The 26,366-nt window shown below is 42.3% G+C and overlaps 1 protein-coding gene across 1 annotated transcript; it reads left to right on the top strand.

Moving 5' to 3' along the window:
• Positions 1-86: 86 nt before the first annotated feature.
• LOC107187952 lies at positions 87-20,838 on the top strand. The gene is made up of 21 exons (XM_015576160.1): positions 87-102; positions 306-2,582; positions 4,669-4,943; positions 5,550-5,897; positions 6,422-6,742; positions 6,936-7,274; positions 7,451-7,763; positions 8,264-8,892; positions 9,090-9,467; positions 9,550-10,359; positions 10,444-12,411; positions 12,545-12,831; positions 13,116-13,662; positions 14,265-14,546; positions 14,646-14,886; positions 15,031-15,374; positions 15,929-16,220; positions 17,234-17,548; positions 18,225-18,502; positions 19,564-19,962; positions 20,803-20,838. Exons 1-21 carry the CDS (start codon positions 87-89, stop codon positions 20,836-20,838), a joined length of 10,695 nt encoding a protein of 3,564 aa, XP_015431646.1.
• Positions 20,839-26,366: the final 5,528 nt, after the last annotated feature.

The raw sequence follows: 26,366 nt of genomic DNA, 5'->3' as shown, positions 1-26,366 counted from the left end.
GAGCGTCGTCCCGGAACCCACTAACACAGCCACGAATCCGCTGCCGCCGCCGCACGCGCGCCCACACGACCAAAAACCCAGCAAGCATGGTACTCTCCCTCTGTGTGTGTCGGCCAAGCAACCCATGTAAAACGCTACTAAGTGCACGAAACTGGGGTATGATCGAGATCCTGGATGGTCGTTTAAACACCGGACGATTAACCCCACGACGAGAGATCCCGAACCCTTTCACGGTCGTGTAATTGTAACCCTCGGGGAGCAACGGGGATTAAGTTCTACGGAAACGAAAACCGTCGCCTTTTCAGATGACTACCCGGACGAATACCGACCGAGTGACTTCGGTAGCAAACGGGTAGTCGGTCGTTCGGACGGTGACGCGAGTCCTGCGAGTCTGACCGAGAATAACGACGACTACATCGAAGAGGAGACGCCTAGGAAACGGGTTAGAATCCGCGTTCCGGTTGTCAGGAAGAACGCAAGACAGCACAAGCTGACCGTCGTCAGACGCAGACCTTTAAACTCGAGGACCCAGGATCTACCGTTGGTTACCTCGAGCCATATACCGAGAAGAATCGTTGTCACCAGAGTCAGGACTCTCGGTCTAGCTAATTCGATACGCACGGATGAGATTGATAGTTTCAGACCCGAGTCTGAGACTTCTAGACCCGAGCTTGGACGACACAAAGTGACCATCACAAGACGTCGAAAGATCGAACCGACTACCACTGTTCTACCGACTATCGGCGAGAAGAGAGTCAGGATCACGAAGAAGAAGCTGGTCGCTGTCAGACCAGTGCAACCTACGCCGAGTTTCGCTATCATCACTACTGGATTCTTCACCGCCTCGACGTCCGAGTACGATGAGGATTACTCGGAGGAGATTAGCGAGGAGGAAGAAGATTCCAAGCTGCAGGTAACCACCACTTTTACGCCCGAATTGGGCGAACCGCCGAATGTCATCGATAATAAACCGGACAAGGAAACCTCTGCTAGGCCAGATCAGACCCAATCGAAGGTATTGGACGAGACCGATGCGAAGGATCCTGTTATTATTACCGACAATTTCTTCCTTCCACCATCTGACGACGAGTACGAAGTGTACGAGGACGACTATCCGGAAACTACGACAACAGCGAGTGCCGAAGAATTAATGAACGACGATGTTCCAACAACTAAGACACCAAAGGATGAAGCAAACATTCTGCCCACCAAGGATGATGTTACAAACATTTCTGAAACGCCTGAAAATGAAAACGTAACGACAGAGAAGCATGTTAAAGAAGATGACACGTCTGAAGATGTAATATCGACGACTGTGGAACCGACGGAAGATTCAACCGTATCAATAAAAGACGAAAACACGACCACGCAGCCAGAAAGTATCGACACAACTGTACAGGAAGATGGTTCCACCACTGCTCAACCTGAAGTCGAGGAAGAAGAAGTAGACGAACACGTAACGACAGTCAAGATGATAGAAACAACAGAATCTATAGATCAAACGACGGTTACGAACATTCCTGAAACACAATCGGATACAACCAAACCCGTTGAACAAGAAGTTACAACAACCGAGAAAGAAGAGGTATACGATGATACCGAGCACCCTACATCATCAACCACAGAATCAACCGAATCGCAGACCCCATCAGAATTCAACGATTCCTCGTCAGTTGAGAAAGAAGATTCACCTGTAAAGGACACCGAATCACAAGTTACCGTCACACAAACATACTCCAAAGATTCTTCATCAGAGACCCCTCAAGATCCACCCGAAAAGGAGAAGGAACTCCATATTTCAACTGTCCCAAGTGTCCATCCAGAAACAGAGAAATCTCCATCCGACGACAAACACGAACCCGTTGAAACGACTCCAGAGACTAAGATAGAGTCACAAGAAATGGAAGAAGCACAGACAGTGCAGCCAATTCAGCCCCTCATCGAACCCGCCCCATCTTTATCCGCCACTTCATCAGCCACATCGTCATCGGTCGACTTAGCGTCCAGTTTCGCCAGTGTCCTGCCTCTAGAGACCTCCCAGTCGGTGTCATCCGATTACGCAGCTCCTAGATACCTAGACGATTCCGAGATACCGAGCGTGATTCCCCTGGGAGTCGAATACACCCCCTCGACAACCACGAAGAGGACCTCGATGGTCCTCGAAGCGACCCCCAGCCACGATCCGGCCAAGGTGACGACCACGATCTCGTCACCGACACCCGAGGACATCGAGGCTGGCTTAGCCGACGATCTTTATCTATCCCTGTCGCGACCAGACTTCCCCCAGATCTTACCCTCGAAACCAAGCAACGTCGAACACCAGACACGACCGACCACCGACCTTGAACCGAGCACGAGCGTGTACTATACGGAGACTGTCGTGACATCGACGCGATTGAGGACGTACACGTACGTGGTGACGCAACAGAACGGACTGGAGACGAAAGTGACGTCCTCGACGACCGTCAGACCGAGAGTGACCACACTTACGTTGACGGTGCCCGTCACGGTGACTGTAACTCCTACCGTGGAGTCGTCAGCGAACGGCGTTTCGTCTGTGTATAGTCCGGTGCCTGATGCTGGTGAGTAGCTAAAACGGCTGTCCGAGCCATTTCTATGACGATCGTCTCGTGTGATCTGAATGTTTTTTTTTTTATTATTGTCGAATTCTCGTGAGAATTGTTCTGTCTGTTTTAATGGACCAGCAATTGAATTAACCCATTGGCCTATGATCTTTTTTTTGGCGTCTTCGGTCTCCAGAATTACTTTATCGTCGATAATTTCCTGGAATCAAATGGAATTCTTGTACTTATGGTAATTGTACAGGTACTTTATAAGTCAAATATTAATATCATCAAACTAGTATTTTATTTTGACTCAAAGGGAACGAAGAATATTTATGTTTGGTGAAACTATGTTGATATCGCTACCACGAGTCTCACTGGATGTTTTAAGGCAAGGGGTTAACGGTGTTTCGTTTAGAACACACGAGTGATCGATGTAAAAAAAAAAACATAACGTTTAGACTAATATTTTACGTTTCCCCCTCGAGGGTAATCCTCTCGAGATATTGTACAAATTCTTCTTCGCGTCTCGCTCCAATTGGCTTTCGGCATTCGAAATTCTTACCCTTGTACAATATATATAGAACTGTTGGATACGTGTACATAATGTAAATGAAGGATCTTGTACATAATTGAATTGTCCTGTTTATTTGGTGTACTTTCGTGTTTCTTCTCGACTTTAATCGAGGACAACCTGATTGGTGCACTCTATGATGCTTGTCTTTTTGATGCTGGGATACACGATTATGTGAACAATTACAGTAAATCATCAATGAGTGTCCGATAGCTCTTCGGCACTGAACATTAAATATTTATATTTATTATATTAAATATTCATACATTAAATATTTATATTTATTATATTATATCTTATATTTTATAAACTAAGAGCCATATGCGGCTGAAACAAATATCATTGGCTTCAGAATTCCAAGCTCTGTCGCTGTGATAAACGTCATTAAAAAAGCTAGCATTAGACCTGGGAACCTCTCCTTATCAGTGTCGAGGAGCCTTCGAACACTCATCGATGATTTACTGTGCAGTGAATTCACGCGAGCAGAGTTTTGTTAAAAAAATTCTATGCGTAGACCTAAATAGACGAGAAGAAAATTATCGCTGGCAAATTAAATCACGTTTGATTAAGGCGTTGTGATTTATATATAGGTGTCCTTTTTAACTAGAAACGGTGAAATATCTCTTAAGAAACTAAAAATATGAAAAAAATGTTCTTACAAAAGTTATTTGACACAGACAGGGACATTATATGGTATAAACAATTTTTTTGCAGGTAGAGCAATGGGGGTGATTTCAAGATCAAGTTAATTTCCTCAAATAGAATTCTATATTTTTTTATTCATAATATGATAGCATTTGTTGAGACAGGTTGAACGATGTGCCATATAAGGTTGACTGTAGTAGGAAGTCGTAACTACTCTACTTACAAAATAAATTATTTATACCACATAATGTCCCTGCCCAAACCAAACAACTTTTCTCAGAACATTTTTTTTAATATCGTCAGTTCCTTGGGAGACATTCCACCATTTCCAGTTAAAAAGGACACCCAACAAGATTTCATGACGGCTCAATTTGTATAAGTAACCACAATTATTATTTTATCTAAAACGAAAGAATCCATAAACAAAAGTATTAGATTTTCCGGAGTTGATCAGTATGGTATCTCATTGAGCACACTGTATGAATTCGTGCATCACAAGAAGGAAATTCCCACTTAAAAATGAATTAACATTTATTCGATTGTGGGGTGTAATTCACATAATCGCGTGCTCTGTCAACAAGAAGCATGGTACCGTGCTAGCCGACGCCTGGATAACCACAACCTTCGTGGCAAAGTCGCACCACGTGGTAGCTGTTATCTCAGGCGTACCATGATCGCCTAGTGCAAAAAGTTAATTTCCATAAATTCCTGAACTGTTACGATCTACTCCAGCAAAATTCCATTCAGGTGTACCTCGGTCACGTGTGTTTATAGACTCAACGAATCTGTAAATATTTATATTGCCGTTCAGAGTTCTCGTTATAGGGTGCTCGTAAAACGGCGATAAAAGTGATCACGATGTAATAGCATGAATTGCAATGACAGGCGAACACGAAGGAAAAGATGAAGAAGGTCGAAGGTTCAACCTGGCCACTCGTGTAATGTCGAACGGCGTCGAGGTAATCGTGGCCGGTCCGACGCCGGCTTTGCGATGGGAGAACTCTATGCCTCAACCCACGCTGACATTGTCCGACGCGGTTGTCATGATGCTTCCTCAAGATAAGCCGAATGATTTTGTCACGAAGACGTGTACCACCACCTTCACGTACCTCACCACGATCACCAAGGACGGTACGACTACCGTTTCGACGGAGCAACAGGTGAGGAGACACTCGTGTATTGTCTGTTGGTAAAATGAGAAAAACTTGAAAAAAATCGAAGGTTGTCTGGCGCTGGAGACTGTTGTAGATTTTATTCTAATAGATTACGATGTATTCGTGGTGTATTGTCGGGGACGGGATTGAAATGTTCAGAATTTTTTGTATAATCTGCCCTCTTTATAACAATGATAGTGCTTCTAAAAATGATGAAGGAAATATTAATTAAGTGGTTATAGGTTTCTGAGTTGTTAGAAAAAATTGTATTCTATGTACATACTTATTGGTATGTACATCTAATATTTATTGCTTTATGGCAACTGATATTATCGCGAATACAATTTCTAGCATTTCAGTTTTACGAATATCCACGTTTTCTAGTTGTCCATCTCAGAAACTCATTTTTTATCTTAAGAAACTTATCTCCTGGTTTGAGTACAATGATACTGCTATCATCGCACATTGAAACCTTCAGATCGAGATTCGTTCTAATCGTTACATTCGCGGTTCAATTCGAAAAATCTTTTGTCAATAGAATATAGCACTTTGTTGGATTATAGGCACTTAGAATGTCGAAATTATTGTCGTTTAAAATTATAATTCTTGAAGGTCGTGGCGAACACTGCGACAGAGGAACGTCACCGGAAACCCGGATCAGAAACTGCCGCGGTAACGCTAGAAGCGTCGCCAACCCTGCGAACAGAAGTCTTTAAGACGACTTACACGTACCTGACACTGAACACGGATCATCCGAACATAAACGACGCGCTGGAAAGCAGCACGAAGGTGATCACGAACACGGTGACCGCTCCGCAACATTATTTGGACATGATATTGGAGCCCTCTGAGGCGCCCAGACCGGAAACGAACACGTATCTCAGTACAAGAATGCTGGAGAAGACGTTTATGGAGGATGGACGAACAAGGATCGAGACCAGTAGCGATACTGTTACTCAGGTTGGCGTTTTCCACTTAAGAACTCACATTCTTAACGAAAAAGGAATATACACTGTTCAAAACGATTAGGGGATCTGTATTGCAGTCGATGTGCTCGTCCATACGACGTGTAAACATTTAAAAGTTTTCTATAAAAATGTACCTAGGTGTTAATGATTTTATTATACCGAAAAGATATCAATTCAACAAATCTATAGCACTTGTGTGTATTCTGCTTAGTGGATACAGAGGATCGCACATATTAGCGATCTATAAAAATCTAACTAGGTGTTAATGATATTATTATTATACGGGAAAGATATAAATTCAGAAAATTTATAGCACTTGTGTTTATTCTGCTTAGTGGATTCTGCTAATTCTTTTCAGCAGTGTAGTTCTCCATTTTGTCTGTAATTTAAAGTTCAGTGTTTATATGACATTAATAACATTATGCCTATTCTTATTTAAAACTCTGTGCTTATCTGGTCACACTGGAAAAAAAGAAAACTTGTGTTTTGTTAGTCGTTAAAACGTGTTTTCTTCAGCTTATAATAACAGAATCCGTGCCACCGCCACGTCCGACCAGTGTCACGACCACTCTAACGGCGCTGGATCATACCGAGGAGAGCATGACCGATGTAATGAAAACTTATTATATTACCTATACGTATTACAATACGTTCCTGGAGAAAGGCAGCACGGTTGTACGAACAAACGTGGCGACGTCCACGGACGTCGTGCTGGAGAAAGTCCCCGTGAAGAAGACAACGAAGACCTCATTGGTGAACCCGACCCCAGAACCAATTCAAATCTTCGCGACGAAGACATACCTGACAACCTTCACGTACTTCACGACGCTGCTACAGGTAAATTAATATTAAACGTTAACATTAAAAAGCAGACAGTTAAACATTCGCATTTTAGTATCTAAATAAATAAACAACGCGTCACAATTGTCGAAAACTTAGGAAGTCCAAAGACTTTAATTGAAATTTTCCAGCGAAGGGGTGTTCATTTCTTTATGTAAATTTGTAATTTTATTTGTTCTGTATATACCAGGCTGGAGCAGACGGAGAAACGTCCACCACAGTGTCGTCACGATCGCACATCGTGGAGAACGTCGTCACGGAGTCGATAGCGCCCAGTTTGTTGGACGCTGGTTATATGAACGCTTTGTTAACGACGGCTCACCATTCTGACTCAGTGAAGAACGTGGTGACTGGATCAACGATCATCTTCTTCGACGAAGAGGACCAGATCGATCCCACTACCACTACAAACCTCCCGGAGGCGACTTCCACGATCGAGATCCAGAATGACGAGGCGAGTCTGGCAGCGACCGAAGTGTTTGCTGTTGACAATGAAACGAATCCGAAGCCCGCTGGACAGATCAGTCATGTAATTTCAATCACTTCGAATGTTTTTCGAGATATTTTATAATTATTGCGGATACCATTGAGATTTATTTAATAATAGAATTAGTAATTGAAGTAACTGAATATACAATATTGGATTTATCATGGTATTCCATTTGATTTACAGGTCGGTTGATTAAATTGTAAAATTAATTGCAGGATAATAACGTGACAGCATCAGCCTCCAGTGAGAACGGTCCGAACAAACGACCACCCAATCAGAACACAAGCGATCTACAAGTGAGCAATCTTTTGAGCCTGGGATCATTGGGGATCAACAGTTTGTCGGCTCTGGGACCGGTGATTACGGCGATGGCCGGTTTGTTGCAAGGAAAACCATCCGTGACTCGCCGTAACGACACGGTAGCACAAAATGAGGCGCAAGAGGTCACCACGCAGAGGTCACCGATTTACATACCTGTGGCGGAGTTTGCCGACGGGGACATAGAGACTGCTGAAAGTCAGAATATCGGTAAGGATTGGCAGTGAAAGTATAATTAACAATCTATGATTATATATAGCATCAATGCCAAAAAAATTGTGGTTTTCGAGTTAAGACTATGAAAAAGTTACGAAAACACTGTACTACCAATTATCAAAACTGTGATCTTTTTAGCTTCATAAGTTGGGTGGCAGAGACCAGTTATAGTTACTCTTACTGTTCAAAGATGGACTGCGATTTGTGACAGTCCTTTGCGATTTTTCTGAGAACCTAATGTTTTTGAACTGCGTCATTGTTTAAAGAATACTTCTTTACTCACGGTGTGCCGAATAAACGCAAAATACTGTGTAAATATCAAGTAAAACTGTTACTCAGTCTAAAGTATAGTTGAACCATATGGACCATCAAACCTGTCCTTATATTGTTCCTCAAAAACCATACTTTAATTTTCTCTATCGTCATAAAGTAACACAGAAAATGGCAACTCTTCTCCGGGAATAAAATTGAACATACTTTGATCCTCTCTCAAGGTACTCATCTCGCGAACCTAAATCACAACTACTTAGCGGAAACTCGTCACAAAGTCGCGTCCAGCCTGGCAGATGGTATCCCAATCTCTCCAGGTGAAGTGATCACCGCGAACAGCGACGTGATCATTGGTAAACCCGGAAAAATGGCGCCAAGACCTCCACAAACGTACCTAAAAGACGAAGAGCACATTGGAATGAAACCACCCCCGCTACCAGTTCCCAACATTCCAGTTCATCCGGTTCTCGAAGTGCTTGAAAATGATCGAGAAGACTCGCAGCCGCAACAGACGCGTCACAAGGGCCCGCAAATACAAATATATCCGTCTCACCAAATCTACGAGGAACACCTGAAGATTCCAGTTTCGAGACCCGTCGACACGAATCCTGTATTGGCGCCTAAACAACCCCAAAAGTTACACCCCGTTCAATCATCCCCGCCGAAGAGAATAGGATCGAAGCAGGACGTGTTGGAGAATGATCCATTACTGAAGCCACCCGACAGACCTAACGTGGAACAATACGTGAACCCGAATTCGAAGGAGCCTGAATGGAGTCCTGAGAAGTCGAGGAGACCCTGGAGCGCGAAGGATCCTTTGAAGCTTGCTTCCCACCATCCGCAGTTCGATCAAGTAACCGTTTCTTTTATTTTAAAAAAGATCCCAAAGAATTGCATTCACCGAAAATACAACTTTGTGAACTTCCTTCGGGCCACAAGGCAGGAATTTTTTATGTCGTAAAATTTGTTCATTTCGGTACCATAGTATAGTTCGAAATATTCAGACTTTGAAGATTAGTGGTGAATTTATGAATTATTCAAATATTACAGAAAATGGACTCGGCGAAAACACCGATAGAAAAGCCGTGGCCAACAGTTCCATCTGAAGATCAGAAACGACCGCCATGGGCCCACAGGGATCACCTGATCCCTGATTCTCCCGTTGTCATACAGGCGTCGGAGTCGAAACCCACGCCATCGGAGCCGATCGTTCATCAAGTGCCTCACATCATCGACAGATCAACAGGACAACCGTTGTTGGTCAACATACAGCCAAGTCAGGTGGCGAACGTGGTGATTCCTCAGGGTGGGACCCAGGCGTTGATTTTCGGCGACACCAGCGAGCCTCATATAAGCGGGCAATACTTCGATGAACCTTCGCCCTACCCTGAGTCTGAAGTTGGTTTAGGATTTATTGGGATGCAGAGGGCAAGGATTTCAATAACACTTTTAAAATAAAATTTCTTTTCTTTATTACAGTATGTTACAATCAAACGTTTATTATATGCAGGTGGAAGATCCGCATAAGTACTCTAATGGAAATGATCCAGCGGATTATATGGTCCCACCGTCTCCACCCCTAAATTTCAAAAATCCATCCGAGAAACCAGGCTCCTCGAATCGACCAGCCGCCATTCCATTGTCGCCGGATCGTTTCAATTACGACAGACCGCAAGACAAGTTCGAATCCCCTGTCGGTAGACCCGAAAAGAAACCGTCAGACGTCCATCTGATCAGACACTCTGACGGTTCCGGTGGCCAGGGTCACGTTCACACGGAGATTTTGGTTCACCACAGACCAGAAACCGTGAACATACGACCGCAAAACGTGCATCATTCACCTACTCACGGTCATCTACCACCTCGCGGGCAATTCCCGAAGGTTCCACAGCCTGGCGATTCTGGTACACCGCCTAGAAGAATCGAAGTGTCGAATCCATCGGATAATTCCCACAGATATATTCTATTGGCCAAACCGGATTCAGGAAACGAGATCGTGTTGAACCCAACCTGGAAGGACAAGAAACCACCGCGGATTCTGGTGAACAATAGATTCAGGCCGCGTCCGCCAATATGGTCCACGACCAGAAGTCCTCTTGAGAGACCAATCTTTGTGGACAGACCGAATATCAGGAAGCCTGTTTACGGTGGCCCTCAAAGACCGCCTCAGAAGCCGCAGAACCCCAACACCTTTGTGCTTTCCCATCGACCGAATCCTCAAGTTCATCATGAACCTCCGAGGAAATCTACTTCGAGACCGAGTGATGGTGAGATGGAGGGAACAACCGAGAAGCAGCCTTCGTTTGGATCTCCTCCACAGGTAACTATTAAACGTTTAATAATCTGAACTTCGTTCAATATAATCGTAAGTTGCTAACGATTACGAATAATTCGATTGCAACAGATCGATCTTCAGGACAGACCGCCCCATTTCTACCCTGAGAACAAAAGACCACCAAGCATCACGCCATTCAGACCCCAAACAGAGAAAACCGAGGAGCAAGTGCCAACAGGAGCGATAGAGTACCACAATCCATCGAATCCTAAAGTGAAACCGGAAGATCCGAAGCCAACTGTGAATAGTCAGGTCCAGAATCTCGGTCAGATTCTACCTAATGGAGAGGACCAGCCTGAATCCTGGCCAAGTGATTCGCAAACGGAGAAGACAATCGACTCCGAGGTTGGTGCCTCGGAATACGTCAAGTACCATAATCAGGTGAAAGTGGTGCAAGAACCAGAGCAGCCAAAGAATGACGAATTTACTCATGTTCAAGCTAAGAATGTAACGTTGAATGGGAACGCAGTGTCTGGTAATATCGTGATTGGCAAGCCGGTCGGGTCAGATCAAACTCCGGACCAGGAAGGGAAACCTGTTTGGTTGACTCCAGGGGCGCCGTTCAGTCACAAGAACGAAGGTTCACCTAGCCAAGGTGTGTCTTACGGGTCCACTTATTACAACACGAGACCCAACGATATGGCGATCGTCCAAGGGAAACCGTTTGGTGTCTACCATGGTCACGAAGATGGATCGCAGTATGGTAACAAAAGGATAGAAGGCAGACCCGACTTCGATATAGTGCAGGGTGTACCAACAACTTACTACGGGAACAAGAAACCAAATGACAAGCATCATCAAGAAGCATCTACTTTCCGACCCCATGATGACACCATAGACCTAAGGCCACCAGCGATCATCCCGCAATTCGTACCAGAAGTGGAAAAACCTAGCATGTATCCAAGACCGCCAACAGTCCACAAAATCGAGACCAGACCGATTCTGTACCCCAGACCAGATGTTACAAACTATTCACCTGAGAAGAGACCGGATCACGTGAAGCCACACATGGAAGCTAAACCTGGAATGTTAGACTCGTTTGCCAATAACAGTTTAGTTCACGAGATCAAGACAAATCGAAATCATTCACAGTTAACTGGCTTTGTAAACCTGAACTGGGAGAGTGGAACGAAGGTTACCGAGCATCGACAAGACGATTCGAGGCCTCACGGTCAGGAGGCTCCATCTAATAAAACTGACATCGTCAGAATCAACTTTAGAAACAATACCGTGCCGCATAAGTCCGATGACCGTCCTCAGTCGAACTCGGACATAACGAGACCAGTGTTCGACAAGAATCGTCCTAAGGTGACGTATCCGGAATACAATCCAGGAACGAGGATTCACCCCGAGTATCCCCACATCATCACCAAACCAAAGCCCCAAGTACCAGGCCCGATAACCATCTCGTCAAGCAACTCGAAGCCGGACGCTAGGCCGAATATAAGATTCTCATTGCCTGTTGAGGTTGTAGGCCAAGAAGTGGACAGCAAGACGCAAACCGAACGACCACCGAGTATATTGATCACAGCGAGTAATCTAAACGAGAAGAAGAAGAAGAACGACGAGTCTCTGGAGACTGCATATCAGACGAACTTTGCCGCATCAGGTATAGACAACGGTGATTCGATCAAGCATGACACAAAGACCAGAATCAGGCCCGTTGAGTCGTCCACCGGGGACATGTTGAGTATAGAAGGAGTGAACGTGCCGTCTAGAGACATGATGCCTCCGCCTTTAAGACCCACGATGCCGAATCAGTCGAACAAAGACGAAGAGGAAGGTCTGAAGCCTCCTCCAATTCCCTCGCACGATGTTGTCGGATTGTCACCGCCACCGGTCGATATAACCACAACCAGCGGACCCATGGAGGATCGATTCCCCTTCTCGACCGCAAATGAGTCTGGCCTGAAGCCTCCACCGAAGTATATTCCTTTGAAGGAGACATCCGTGGCGCCTTTGCCAAGCGTCAGCATGGTTCCACCCAGCCCTAGACCTTCTGTCGTAAGGCCATTCATCGTGGAACTCCTTTCTCAGGTCAGTGTCTTGATAAGGATCCTGTGAACGGACTAGATTCAAGTGCCATTTCGAGAAACAGAATATTGCCAATATATTTGTGAAAACCGTATTGAAAAGATCGTTAATTTCTTTATATTTTTCTGCTCGTCAGGACATGGTACCTCCTCCTCCAGCGACACAGACCACCAGACCACTCGAAGTAGCTACAGTTAGGCCTGCAGTTGCGGTCTCCGGCTCCATTCAGATCGCCACTGCTGTAGCGACCTCCCACATACCGGTGGTCCACGATATCGAATCGAAGATACCGATCATACACGGCACCGTCGATCTTCCAGTTGTCGTGGACGTGCCTGAGATTCTCCGACCAGCCGAGACCAAGATGACCGAGCACGTTAGCATCTACACCGTTCGACCGTTCGACACCAGGCCAGTGTCCAGGTATTCGAGGCGTTCGAATATTACAAAATAGCTGATCCTATTAAAAATATATATGTGGGGTCGGGAACTCCATACCCAATAAAGGAGCAAATAACATCTTTGGAAAATAGGAGGGTTCCGTGGAGCAGTGGGTAGAGTCTCTGCTTTCGGCGCCGGGGGTCGTGAGTTCTCGAATCCCGCTTGGGCCCTTTCATTTTTCCAACGCTCCTACATATATGTTATTATATTCAAATTGTTACAATATAATTTGGTCTTCCTGTATCGATGGAACATTTTATTTCCAGAATATCTATCCAACCAACCCCGATGCTGTCGACGAATCTAGTGGTCCCGACGAAAATGAGACCTCTGCAAGTGGATCACATACAACCGAGCAGATCGTCGTCCACGAGTCGAGACGTCGAACCAACGAAGTATACCTTCGATGTACCCCGTAATCCCGTGAAACGTCCGGAGCATCCGGTGTTTTTGGAATCGAGCCACGACAATGTACTGCCGTCGACCAGAGTGGAGCCGACCGAGTCTTTGAGTCCAGCGACCACCACCGCCCAGAAGAAGGACCATCAATTCACGATGAAGGACGAGAGCACAAAGGTGCTCCCGACGCAGACGACAGAGGTGAAACGAAAGAACGAGACGACGACGGTCCAGGAATTGCCCAGCGTAGCGACCAGGATCGACAGTTCGATAACGAAAGTGACGAGCACGTTATTGGAGAATCATGACAGAAAGAACGGGTCGGTGACCAAGATCACTAAGAATGTTCCTGGCACCTCGACCCGCCAAGCTGTTAACGGGTCCATCACCACCAAGCAGATGAAACCCAAGGAGGTGAGAATCTTGATGATTAACGTAGTGTTTATAAATTTGTAAGGTACCCTTCAGGATTTTTGTTTAGAAATAATTACTGAATTTATTAACAAAATAGCGGATTAACCCGAAAGTGCACTAGAGTTAAGGAATAGATTTGGTTTACAATTTCTATTGCATTGCTCTACCTCATCCTTCCATTTTTAAAACTGTCTGCTATCACTCCCTTCCTTCCCTAAATCATCTTATTTTATTTTCTACTTTCCCTAACCTATCTACTACTTCATGTTGCTCCTTTCCACATACTACTTTCTCTAACCTGCAGTTCCTTCTTCCCAATCCATAACAGTCCTCTAACAAATGTTTCAACGTACCTGTATTTTATTGTTCTCCAAGTTGCACAGCTGAATGATATTTGGCACCGTTCATTAAAAATCTCTAGAAAATCCATTAAAAATTCAGATGATTCCTTATAAAATATTGTACAAGATACTAAATAGAATAACGTTATGAAGAAGAAAGTATAGTTTGGAAAACGAAGTTTTGGACATATTAGGGTTGATAGGGTACTTTTGATATTATTTCTCTACTACACAAATTTTTATCGTTTTTTCGTTATACAGGTGACACGTTTCCAAACGTCGACCATAACAAGAACAGAGACCTCGGTTCTGGGCTCTCCACCGACGACCAGAACCCTCCTCCTCACTCACACACTGACATCGACCACAATCGAGACAGTAACCGAGACCTTGCTACGTCCAACCAGCGTGATCTCCACAATAACATCGACCATTTTGCAGTCGATAGTGACCAGGATACCATCGTCCTATGAGAATGTAGATAACGACTCCATTTTCGTGGTGATGAGCGACCAGAAACCACCTGCGCCTGGAGCCGAAGAGGTAAATGTAAGACGTCTTTGTAATTAATTACTCTCTTACACGAGAACTAAATATTATTATTGAATCCCTAATTCAACGCGTAAATTATTCTATTGCAAGGTCGAGGCCGAATACGGCGATATCTCGAGGGACGAACAGGACCCGACCGGAAACGAAATTCACCGAGTCCTGGCCGGTGGTGTCCTTGGTGCACCTGTTGTGTCCATTCAACCTGTTGTCAATCAGTGCACACCGGAATGCAAAGCCTCCAAGTCAGAGATTTGCGCGGAGCTCGAGGGCGAAATGAGATGCATTTGCCGCCCTGGTTTCGCGAGAATGTTCCCCGATCGACCTTGCAAACGTGAGTGTTAATGAATGACGGGAACCAATGGAAAATAATATTTCTAGCCAAACAATTAGCGAACTTCGGATTTTACCGTCTCAGTTTTCATTAATTATCTCTGAATATTTTGTTAATAAAATTTTTCGTTACGTGCATCTATAGCGACTTACACCTACACTCTACAAGTGGGTCTGGACCGTATCGGCCAGGAGCCAGTGAATTATGAGTCCAGCACAAACGACACCGCGTCTACAACCTACAGAAGACTGCTAGGCCCGACCAAGGACGCGTTAGACAGAACTCTGATGCAGAGCGATTTAAGAGATATTTACAGAGGCTTGAAGATCGCTGGTTTCACGCCGGATCCAACAAAGGTTGAATTCCATGTACAGCTCAGCGATAATGCCAATGAGACGAGGTTGAAGGAGGTACTTCGGAAGTATCTGATCGGTAGCAATTATAGCTTGGGAGGCACCGAGGTCTACGCCTCGAAAAACCTCGACATGGTCAGTATTTTGTTCGTTTAATATCGTATCAAATTTCTTCTAGAATTTAGAAAGAATTTGAATATATGCATGTAAATTAGAAAATTGTAACGTTAAGTTGTTGGACGTAACGTAGTGGAATCACAGTGGTGTATATAGGGTGAGTCAATATAACTACTATCTAATATAACTCGTTAACTTTTATATATTATATCTTCTTTTTTTTTTTTAAATACCAAGGTGACCTTGAGTTTTTTCAAGGTCAGTGTATTTTGATTATTAATACCATCATCTTATAGGTCCCTGAATCGTCCTTCAGTATTATAAAAAAGATGAACTGACGTTGAAAGAATTCAAGGTCACCTTGGTATCTCTATAAAAAGATAGATATCAAAAAGTGAATTTCTGTCCATCCGATGCGTCCCTTAAATTGCTATATAATTTATAAAAATGTTTTTTGATACAATAGGTAACGAGTTATTTTAAATAATATTTCTTATTGACTCACCCTGCATATCTAAGTAACAAACATCAACGAAAATTGTTTGAGATTGTGAGAGTGAATGTTCTTACAGATCAATGCGATCGATTTCGACGAGTGCGGGACAGAAGAAGGAGGTCCTCATCACGACTGTTCACCGAACGCGGCATGCTTCAATTTACGAGGCTCTTATCAATGTTCCTGCAAAGAGGGCTGGGCCGATCTGTCCGAGAATCCAGTCTATCCCGGAAGATTGTGCTCCCAGGCTCCGTTGGGTTGTCCCAGTTGCAACAACAAGGGACACTGTGTCACGAACACAAACGGACAGGAAGTCTGCGAGTGTTTCCCTTGGCACAGCGGTCAGCGCTGCCAGGTGAATCTGAAAGGTGAGTGTAGATTTATCACGAATCTCGCGGATATGCAACATTAAAAATGAAAAAAAAACAAAAGACAGAGGACACATCTCTCTGCCACTAAAATAAAAAAAAAAGAACAATGTAGTCGAATAATGAATGGAAGAAAAACTATTGTTTTTCCATTCGCAACGAGAACGTACGGAAACTTCGATGCTGGGCACAAGATAAAGCTTTTTCAACGTTTTAAAAGTAGAAAGATTGCAGAAGGTGATGATATTAAGTGAAATTTTACTTATTCACTTTACGACTTTAACCCTTTCGTTCTCATTGTAGCCATGTGGCTACGTATTTTAAATTACGAAATTAAATGTTAGTATCATTAATTTTTTCATATCTGTGAGTATATAATAGTATCCAGATGGCATGACACAAATTTTCACAGGGTTTTAAAAACCTATTGGTAAAGCAAGACATTATTATCTTTTGCTTTTTTCTATTGCTAGAATTCAAATATTGAGCATTGTTAGTTATACAGTAAGAACCCACAAAACATGAACCTCTTTCAAATATTTCAAAAAGGTTCACTGATCAACTGTAAGGAAAATGGGTTATATTACATACAAATTAACATGATAATGTCAATTACTATACATAACTGTGATAAAAGTAAAAAAAAAAAAAGGCGCTAAAAGCTCCTTGTTCTTGCGAATTACATGTCACGTAATATAGACAAAAATGCAAAAAGAAATATTATTTCGTGATTCTTAAATAATTTGAAAATGCAAGGGTTAAACGCTAAGTCTGCAGCTGTCTCCTTCAAATAACGATTATTCACGATATTAAATCACAAAGTCTCCATCGATGCTTATTGTCGAGAACGTAAATCTCTTTACACACGTGAGAACTGCCAAAAATTCATCGACTTAATTACCACGAACCGTGTGTCGCCTGACGATAACTCATGCTGTCGGCCAGGAACGCGCAGAAGGTTTCGAGCGTCCGATTCACCGTGGCCGTAAATTATTTCTTTTCCGTTTTTTCAGTGCTACTGATAGCTCTGGTTACGACCGGGGCAATATTACTGGGTCTTCTGGCTGTGTGCGTGGGCATGGCGTGCTTCCGTCACCCTGGCCGAAAACGGCAGACCGGCGACAGAAGGGCTATGATTCCAGGAACGAGCGGCGACACCAGTAGCGAGGGCAGCGTCACAGATCTGGCGATTCCTCACCACGTGCCGCACGTCCTGCCACCACCGCCCCAGATGATAGCGCCGATGCCGCCTAGCAAACGACCGGTCCGGAAGATGAGCGGAAAACCTAGGCAACCACCGAGGAAGGCGACAATGGTGTCTGCTTCAGGTTCGTTTTCGAATATCTGTGATTCACAGCACTTTAGAAGCAAGGTTTGTCTCAGATGTTACCGAACTGAGCTTGAACAATAATTTTTTGGTTCATAGGACATCACGCTTTTTATTGGCAAATATTCGGCAAATGTTCTGAAGTGATATACAGGGAGTGTTACTTAAAATAACTCGTTACATATTGATTGTATCAAAAAACGTTTCAATGAATTATATAACACTTTAAGGGACGCATCGGATGAACATAGTTCGATTATTTTGTATTATTTTTTGAGAAGGTGACCTTGAGTTTTTTCAAGGTCCATACATCTTTGTTTTTAATATCACGTTGTTGTTGATAGTAACATGAATTTATGATTGTATTAAGAAGAAGAGGCATTGACCTTGAAAAAAACTGAAGGTCACCATGATATCTGAAAACAATCATGATATCCACTACGTCCATACAACAGATACAGAATTATACAAACAAATTGGATACATGTTTGCCACATTAGCAAAGTACACTTCGCTACGATAAGTTTTAAGAAATCTTTGTGAAAATTCAAGTGATCATCCCAAGCCTGTTCATTAATCATTTCCACCAATGACAAGGGATTCCCGACAAAGTTTAAATAGCTAATTAAGAGTGACGGAGCTGTGATTAATTCGATTTGCTGCTCGATTTATTACAGTGCCGGTAAACGACGAGCAACGAGATCGTTCACTGACTGTGATGATCCCTCGCGCTAAATATCGATCGGCCCCGCAGTCCCCGCAGCATTACAAGTCGGGAATGAGTACATTCTCGACAGAAGAGCACAAACTGCTCAGCTATCTCGATAACGGCACGCACAGCACCGGAAACAGGAAGCAAAGTATATCCAGCACGAAGGACTGTAAGGAGGCCGATGTGCAGGTCATCAGAACACCAGCGGCACCGACAGGCGCTCTAGTTAGCGCTGGTTTCCAGGTACGTGTCTATTCGTACTCTACATTAACATATTACAGTCCGTTATTGTTTCGTTGAAAACTATCTTCATGACTGGGCGGAGTTTCAAACGAAGGATGCAATTTTAAAGTACATTCTGCTCAAAGAAGTTACATTTAAGTGTCATCGTTTGGTTTGTTTCTTTAATGTGTACTTGGATATCTAAACGAGTAAAGTTTCAACTAATTTGACAGGTGAAATGATTATTTTACGGTATTGCAAATATGTGTATGTATCGAATCAATTCTATCTATTTGTAAACAGACGTATATTAGTAATTTATTGAAATACCTTTTAATTGTATAGGGTGATTGATGGAATATTTTCTTTAATCCTTTATAACTCGAAAACTAAGGTACAATACCATTCATAAGTGTTGGGACACTCGGCCTGTATGAAGAAAGTGTGCTGCTTCATAAATACCACCCATTTTGGGTCACTGTAACTGCTGTATTATATCAGCGTAATTGCTGTCCATCGAGCTTTAAAATTCTCTAAACAATATTTACTTCAGTCTTCCAGACGTTTTTTTTATTTATATTAGCGTCTAGATTCACCTCCTGAAGTATCTGCATACATCTATGAGTCACTTGTTTTACGTTTCTGCACATGAAAGTTTCCGTTACTATATCACAATCCTAAGATACCTTCAGAGGGTTTTATACTTTTGAAATACGGCGCATAAGTATCACGCTGTATTACAATATACTCTTCGTTTCGACTGATTAGAGTAAATCCTCGATGAGTGTTCGAAAGCTCCTAGACATTGACAACAACTCCCCAGGTGTATTACTGACTTTTTAATGAGATTTTGCACCGTGATAAAGCTTGGAATTCCGAACCAAATTAGTACATGAAATATTTAATGTTCCGAGGAGCCTTCGAGCACTCAACGAGGATTCACTCTACCTTCCTTAAGTCTTAATATTTCCTTCCAATAAAACTTACCCAATCATCTCAAACATTTCCTGTATGTACATGCGAATTCCTGGAACATTTAAAACCTTTTCCAATTCTAATCATTTTATTCACCATTCGTTCAGGTTTCGGCTACAGTGACCCGAACAATGGACGCTGACTCAACGTTGGCACGTTCCTGCGGCGAGACCACGGTGGAAGCAGCGACCAAGGTTTTACGAACGGGAGATCTACCGGGTGATCTTGGCTCGACTCTTGCCCGCTCCTGCGGCGAGACAACCATACAGGCGCCCACGAAGTTACTCAGACTGGATCTAGGGGAGGCTGGCTCGACGCTCGCCAGATCATGCGGCGAGACGACGATCCAGCCGCCGACAAAAGTCGCGGACACACGCAGGAACAGCGTTAAAGACAACAGAGACACACGTGACAGTGCCAGCGAGGGGCACACAATGGCCGAGAGGGATCTGGGAAGCACTCTGAGACTTCCGGCCCAGCATCCGCCCCTTTATAGCCCGGACAGGGTGAGTTACGAGGGAAATTCGAGCATCGAGTATAGTATTAGATCGTCCCGTAAGTTGCGTGGCTTTTTTTCAGACAAGAATATGAAACGATATAATTGAACGTGATCGTCTGATATCTGCTTGGTGTAAGTGATGTCTTAAAATCAGAGATGAGCAACTTCATTAGATAGATAAAGTGTTTGGAATAACGAATAAAAGATAAAGGAATTGATTGAACTTGGAAATTCCAATTGTCACCATAAAATTATATTTCTTCTTGAATGAGTGGACATTTGGTGAACAATTATTTAATGTCATTAACTGTTTAAAGGTCAGGATCACATTCTTGGATATTGCTGATTTTCAGTATGTATTACTCGAATAAAATTCCGTCCAACTCTGCTTAACCCTTTAACGCCCAGTACTGCACAGGTGCAACACTTATTTTGAAGGTGTGTAAAATTCTGTCGTTGGTATATAGTATAACTTTTGTCAGCAAGGATCCGTAGTTTCACTGATACGAAGTGGATCTCCATGTTTTAGTTGAGGGATGCAAGTATTCCATCCAAAAATTTAATACCAATATTTTCGAGGCCAAAATAATAAGATACAACGTATATATCAGTCTCATAATTTTTAAATAACGATTTAAGGATTTAGGCGTTGATGGATTGAAACAGACACCTTTAGACAATATTCTGTCAAAAATTCAGGGATGTAGACCAAAGAAAATTATTCAGTTATTACAAACGCTTGAAATGGATCCGACGAAGGACAATAGTTTATAAGTGTTTAGTATTATTACAATTATAAAGTATTTTTTCCATTTTTTTTAATACGTACATGGTACAATGTTCACAGGCTAGCGATCGAGAATCGAACTTCGACTCCCTCTAGGCACCGTAGATCCTCGACAAAGACCATATCCGTTCGATGGATCCGATCCGGCTGTGGACGAGACCGCTGGACGGTAGTCTCCACGGGGTTCGCGAAAACCGTTCGATAGAAAAATTTCTCGTTGCCAAATGAAAGTAGAGAATTTCGCGTCTTGACAAAGAAAGATGTGAGAATCGAATTTTATCCTGAGCACCGTTGAACGATCGACAAAGATACAAAAAACGAGACGAATCGAAACGATTTTATTGAGAAGCTTTAATTCGTATTAATTTTATTATATTAAAACAATATTTATTCAAAGGGAAGCTTCTCAAGAAAAAGAAAAAAAATACGGTGGTTCTTGGTGATTAATCGACAGTGTTCGGGATAACTTGAAGACGCGGTGGAAAATGTTCCCAAAATCAAACGTATAAAATGGAACGAAATAATCCGGAGAAGCGCTTCTCATTATATTATATTTATGTATTCGCGACGTTTAGAAAGAGAAAAGCGCTCTCATTGCCGTTGACGGGATTCTAATTCGAGTTCGATCGAACGTGAAAGGATGCTCAAGCTCAAAGAGAGACACGTGTTTTATTTACTCCCGTGCCAAAATATAACCAATGAAAGAGAAAGCTCTCGACTTTCCGAATATCGTTATCACGTTTCCCATTCTTGTCGGTCGCGATGGCCTCGAAACATTGATCGAAAGTTGTTCATTACCATGTAGACGTACCGAATAATATAATTACTCATTGATCTTAATAACCAATGCCCATAGCAGATATTTTCTTGCAACGCAAACGGAGTATAACGAAATCTTGACTCAAAACGTTGTTTTTTAACTAAACATAAAAAAGTTTATTACATTCGGCCGTTGGATATTTCGATGTTTGCAATCTGAATACCAACGTACGTGTTGTTAACTATTTAAAATATTTAGGGCAGAAATGTGACAAATGAAATTAAGCTACCTCTTCGTACACTGTGCGTTGCAAAACAAATCAATTGTATTAACCACTTTGGCCGTCACGTCACCCACATATAGGGGGCACAGTTTCTCGTTCCCAATTCGAAATTGAAGTAAGACACTCGATATTAAAATTCAACTCCTCTGAAATTCGATAAGGTTAAATGAATAGTTACTGTAACAAGTTGTATTATTAAAAGAATTACATTCAATTCGTTAACATTTCATAGCCGTTACATTGGCGCTGAACCTGTTAAATATTTCCATTTCGAAAATTCCAGGGAACCTGCAATTGTGTCGTTGAATCGACGACTAGAAAGAAAAATGAATAACTCGAGCCTTGCTCGATTAAACGGAAAGAAAATTTTCTATTCAGCGGAGATATATCCTTGTTATCGAATAGAGAAGATTCTTGATATCGAGTTTCGATGAATCGTTTCGAGTCACCCACACGACCGAGCATCACGCGAATCGAGGCGTGACTTAATCCAGTGTCATAAGTCGTGAACGGCGGCGATCGTCGCGGATTCGACGATCCGCGAAACCAGACATTACTATTATTGTTGTTGTTGTTTGTTTGTTTAGTCTATTCTCTGACGGGTCTCGTCATGTTGCCCGGCTTCGTCGGGAAAGAAAAAATATATCCGCCATGTCGCGGCGTGACATTCGATCATCGAATCCACTCCCGTTCGATCGTTGGTCACACGTTTAAAATTCAGCACCTAACATTAAACGAAAGACACGCCGTTGATCATTATTCCCCCGAGACTTCTAAATGTAAATCGGAACCTTGTGTCATAAATAACTTCGTCGGTATATTACAGTATTGTCAGATACGTAAATGGACACGACTTACATTTAGAAACTCTGGAAAAAAACATCCTTATTCTGCTGCGTAGCTTTCATTCGCATCGAGATGTCCAGTAATGTGTCCATTGTGATGAGAATTTTTTTTTTGTAACAGGGAGAAAATACTCGTCGATGATCTGTATAGAATCATTTCAGATTCTGAAGAAAGTTGAATTTGAGATCGCACGGTATTGTAAGCGAAAATGATTTTATTTGGCAATCGGATATTTAATAACGTTCAACTTTATAGTGAACCAAATATAAACACTTTTTATAAAGAAAATGTAAAGTTTTGATTTGGATAGGGTATAGTTTAATTCATCGATTATTTTTCTCTCTGTCGACGACGAATAAAATATATTTCCTGTCTATAAATAGAAAAAAAAAAACAAAATCTCGGACATCTTTGACAGTGAATGGAGTCGAATAATTCGATTTTCAATATGTGAACACGATCGAATGTTTAATTGTTTAATTCGAGACGAAGCCGCGGCAACGTCGCAGTATCAGACTCGAGGAAGAGCGAGCAGGACGTGTTGCATAACGCACGGAGAAGTGCATTTAATTTTTTTTTTTATTCGTTTAGCTCAGTAGGTAGCCTAAGCGAATGCATTACGGAGGACAGGTGTAATCATTAACGGATGTTACTCTTATTATTATTAATTCTCGTAAGGCCTGCGTTTTAACCAAAAGAGAATTAGAAACGAAGACGACGATTACGACAAATACTTATAAATATATTCTGTTGTACATATTGTCTCCTCGAAGAACCTCTTCTACTTAATGCTATTGTAATTTTTGTATACTTAGAGCCTGTATACTGCAGCGTAATTTTAATAAAACTCAACAATATAGACAACACCTATTTGGTAATTCTTTGTTTCTTACGAGACTGCGCGATAACTTCATATTATCTGTAAATTGTGCACACAGAACTTCAATGAAAACTCTTTCATGCAAGTGACTCCTTTCGGGCATATACATGAAAATACATAAATAAAAAATCTCTGGATACCATAACAAATTTTAAAAAATAAGACACCAACCTCCTTAACGTTTAATTTTACAAAACACGCAATTAAAGGCACATTATATTGAAATATAATAATTTACTTTTAATTGCAAAATATTTTATGGTTAAAATAGATATATCTAAATACGATAAAAATTAGAAGGTTTCGTAAGTAAAATATCTACAAAATATGTACAACTATAATCCATAGGATTTATCAAACAAAACACACTAATTTAAAATTAATTTCTAGATAGAGTAATGAAATAAAAAATCGCTAACACTATCGCACACAAAGCTACAGATGTCACAAACAAAATATCTACTATAACTAATATCTAGACATATCATTGCCTAAAATATCGACATACTCATAAACCGATATATCGATATTTACATCTATCGGAATTATATGGGGTGATAAGCCCGATGTGACTTTCGTCGACGTACCTCCTGATCACCGTAACAATCCGTCCTAGTTTTCAGATATATCAATAAATTCCAAGGATGAAAAGAATATCCAAGGATCAAAGAAATTCTCGAAAGATAGACGAAACAGCGAAAGGCTACGCCGCTGGAACGAGGACAACTTGATTCCCGCCGCGGACACAAAAACCGTGGACGTGCGCCGGTCCCCCGTTTCTCGATTCGTCGCGGCGCGAGGCGCGGCCTGCAAACTAAAACGGGCCCTAATCCGCAAAACAAACCGATCCCTCGGCCTGTAGGGGCCTCCTTCCCCCGGTCTACGTGGCCGCGTCCGCCATACGCGACGAAAGGCTCGATTCGTCGAAGGGCCCCGTCGAACGACCGGTGCGACTACCGCAAATGACTTTATTTATACCGTCGGGCCTTATTAGGACTCGCCGAGCGATGGCCGTGTAAGGTTGTCGGAGAGGGTAATTTCGCCGGTATCGGTCTTCTTTTGTCGGGGGCCCCTTGACTTTTTCTTCCCCTCCCCCCTCCCCAACCGCCCCTCCTGGCCGTCTCCGTTGAAATTACTCCGCGGACGAGAGAACGCGCGTGCAAGTTTTTCAGTATACGGAGCTATAAGCGAACAGGCCCGCGGGGACAGATCCACGCCCCGCGATCCTCTCTGTGTCGTGCGTCGATTTCGTTGGAAAAGTGCCTGTGCTTACGATCGGTTCTTCTGCGAGTTCCACGGGTGGAGTGACCACGGGGGGGGGGGTTGATCCTGGACGCGTGGTCTGGGCCCTATGAGCGAATTCTGCGTTAACCGCGCGGGGACCAGGGACAAACGTAACAGTTTGTTTTCTTGAGTTTGTTACTTCTGAATTTTGTAGTGTTTTTTTAAATTCGGACACCTTGATGGACCTTTATTATTGGACAATATAATGAAACTTAAAAACATGGAATATATTATATTAGTTTATGGGTATAAGACGTTGTTTTAAATGATTCGTTGGTTAGATTTGTCCCTAACTCTAGAGCGATTGTAACACCGTATCGAATTTTATGAGAAACTAATTAATAGAGAAGCTGCTTTTAAATGATATTTTTATTTATTGTATAGATGGAGATAAATATAAATAGAAAACAGTTTTTTGTAATATAGGTAGAGATACATAGAAATAAAAACAACTTTCTGGTAATAATAGCTTAATAATAGCCAATCACAGTGGACTCTTCTTATCGATCCTCGATCTTTACTCCGATAGTTATCAATTTTTATCACACTCTGTGGTACCCTTCGCTTCATTGGGGTAAATGTCCCAATTACTGCCAGTGTTCTTAATACTGTCACTTCATTTATTTCATTTAATAACAACGTAACGTATAAACAATTGTGTACAAAAAAATTTCATTATTAAATTGGGACTTTGATTTATATAAAAACAAAGGAATACATGTACTTGTGTATATCTAGTATTTAAAAATTAATGTTGAAGAATGAAAGTGCAATTTGAGAAATCATAGTAAAGAAGGAGATGCAATTTTACTATTCAACCTACATCTATTGTACAAAATGAATTGTTACAGTACATAAGAATTAGTTTAATTTTTGAGGTGATATAGGGACACTGGGAGTGCTCGTAGATTTTTATTAATGATAAATTAATTCTTCATATTTAATGTATGAAACCATTTTTTTAATGAAAAGGGTGTCAAATAATACTATTACAAACTATGACGTTTTTAGATTAAACAACACATAAAATGAGTATTTGTAATTGGTACATCTACCCTATTTCCTCTTTTTTATAACAATCAACGTCTATTCTTTTTATCATAGGAATATAACCTGTCGATAAACAAGATGAGAAATCCAAGACTTTCGACTTGTTCGTTTTCTCCCCTAATTCCATCGTCGTAATGGCTGCCCGAGGGTAAAAGTCGAACAGAGACGTCCGATGATCCCAGGGCCCGAGGGATGCGACACAGTGGCCTTTTTTCCGGGAATTGGCGGGGCTCGACGCGTTTTTGCGAGGTGTTGCGCGCGCCGGAGAAATTGGAACCCCTTGCGACCTCGTGTTTCTGGCCACGGACCCCTGCCGATTTCTCCGTTTTTCGCCCTCTTTCTTCTCGGCTCGCGCGACTTCTACTCGCCTTTCCCCACGGTCGATCGCAGATAAGATTTCATCGAAGTGAAAATACGAAGTAGTCCCTTCCAAGTATCCACGCCAACCCCGTTGGGAGGCCCACTAAAGGGAGGAAGAAAAGGGAGAAATATTTGTAACCGAAATACATTTGGAAATTCCA

Source organism: Dufourea novaeangliae, unplaced genomic scaffold (assembly GCF_001272555.1).
Source record: "Dufourea novaeangliae isolate 0120121106 unplaced genomic scaffold, ASM127255v1 scaffold109, whole genome shotgun sequence".
Taxonomy (NCBI): Eukaryota; Metazoa; Arthropoda; class Insecta; order Hymenoptera; family Halictidae; genus Dufourea; species Dufourea novaeangliae.
This window is presented reverse-complemented; position numbering and strand designations above follow the sequence as displayed.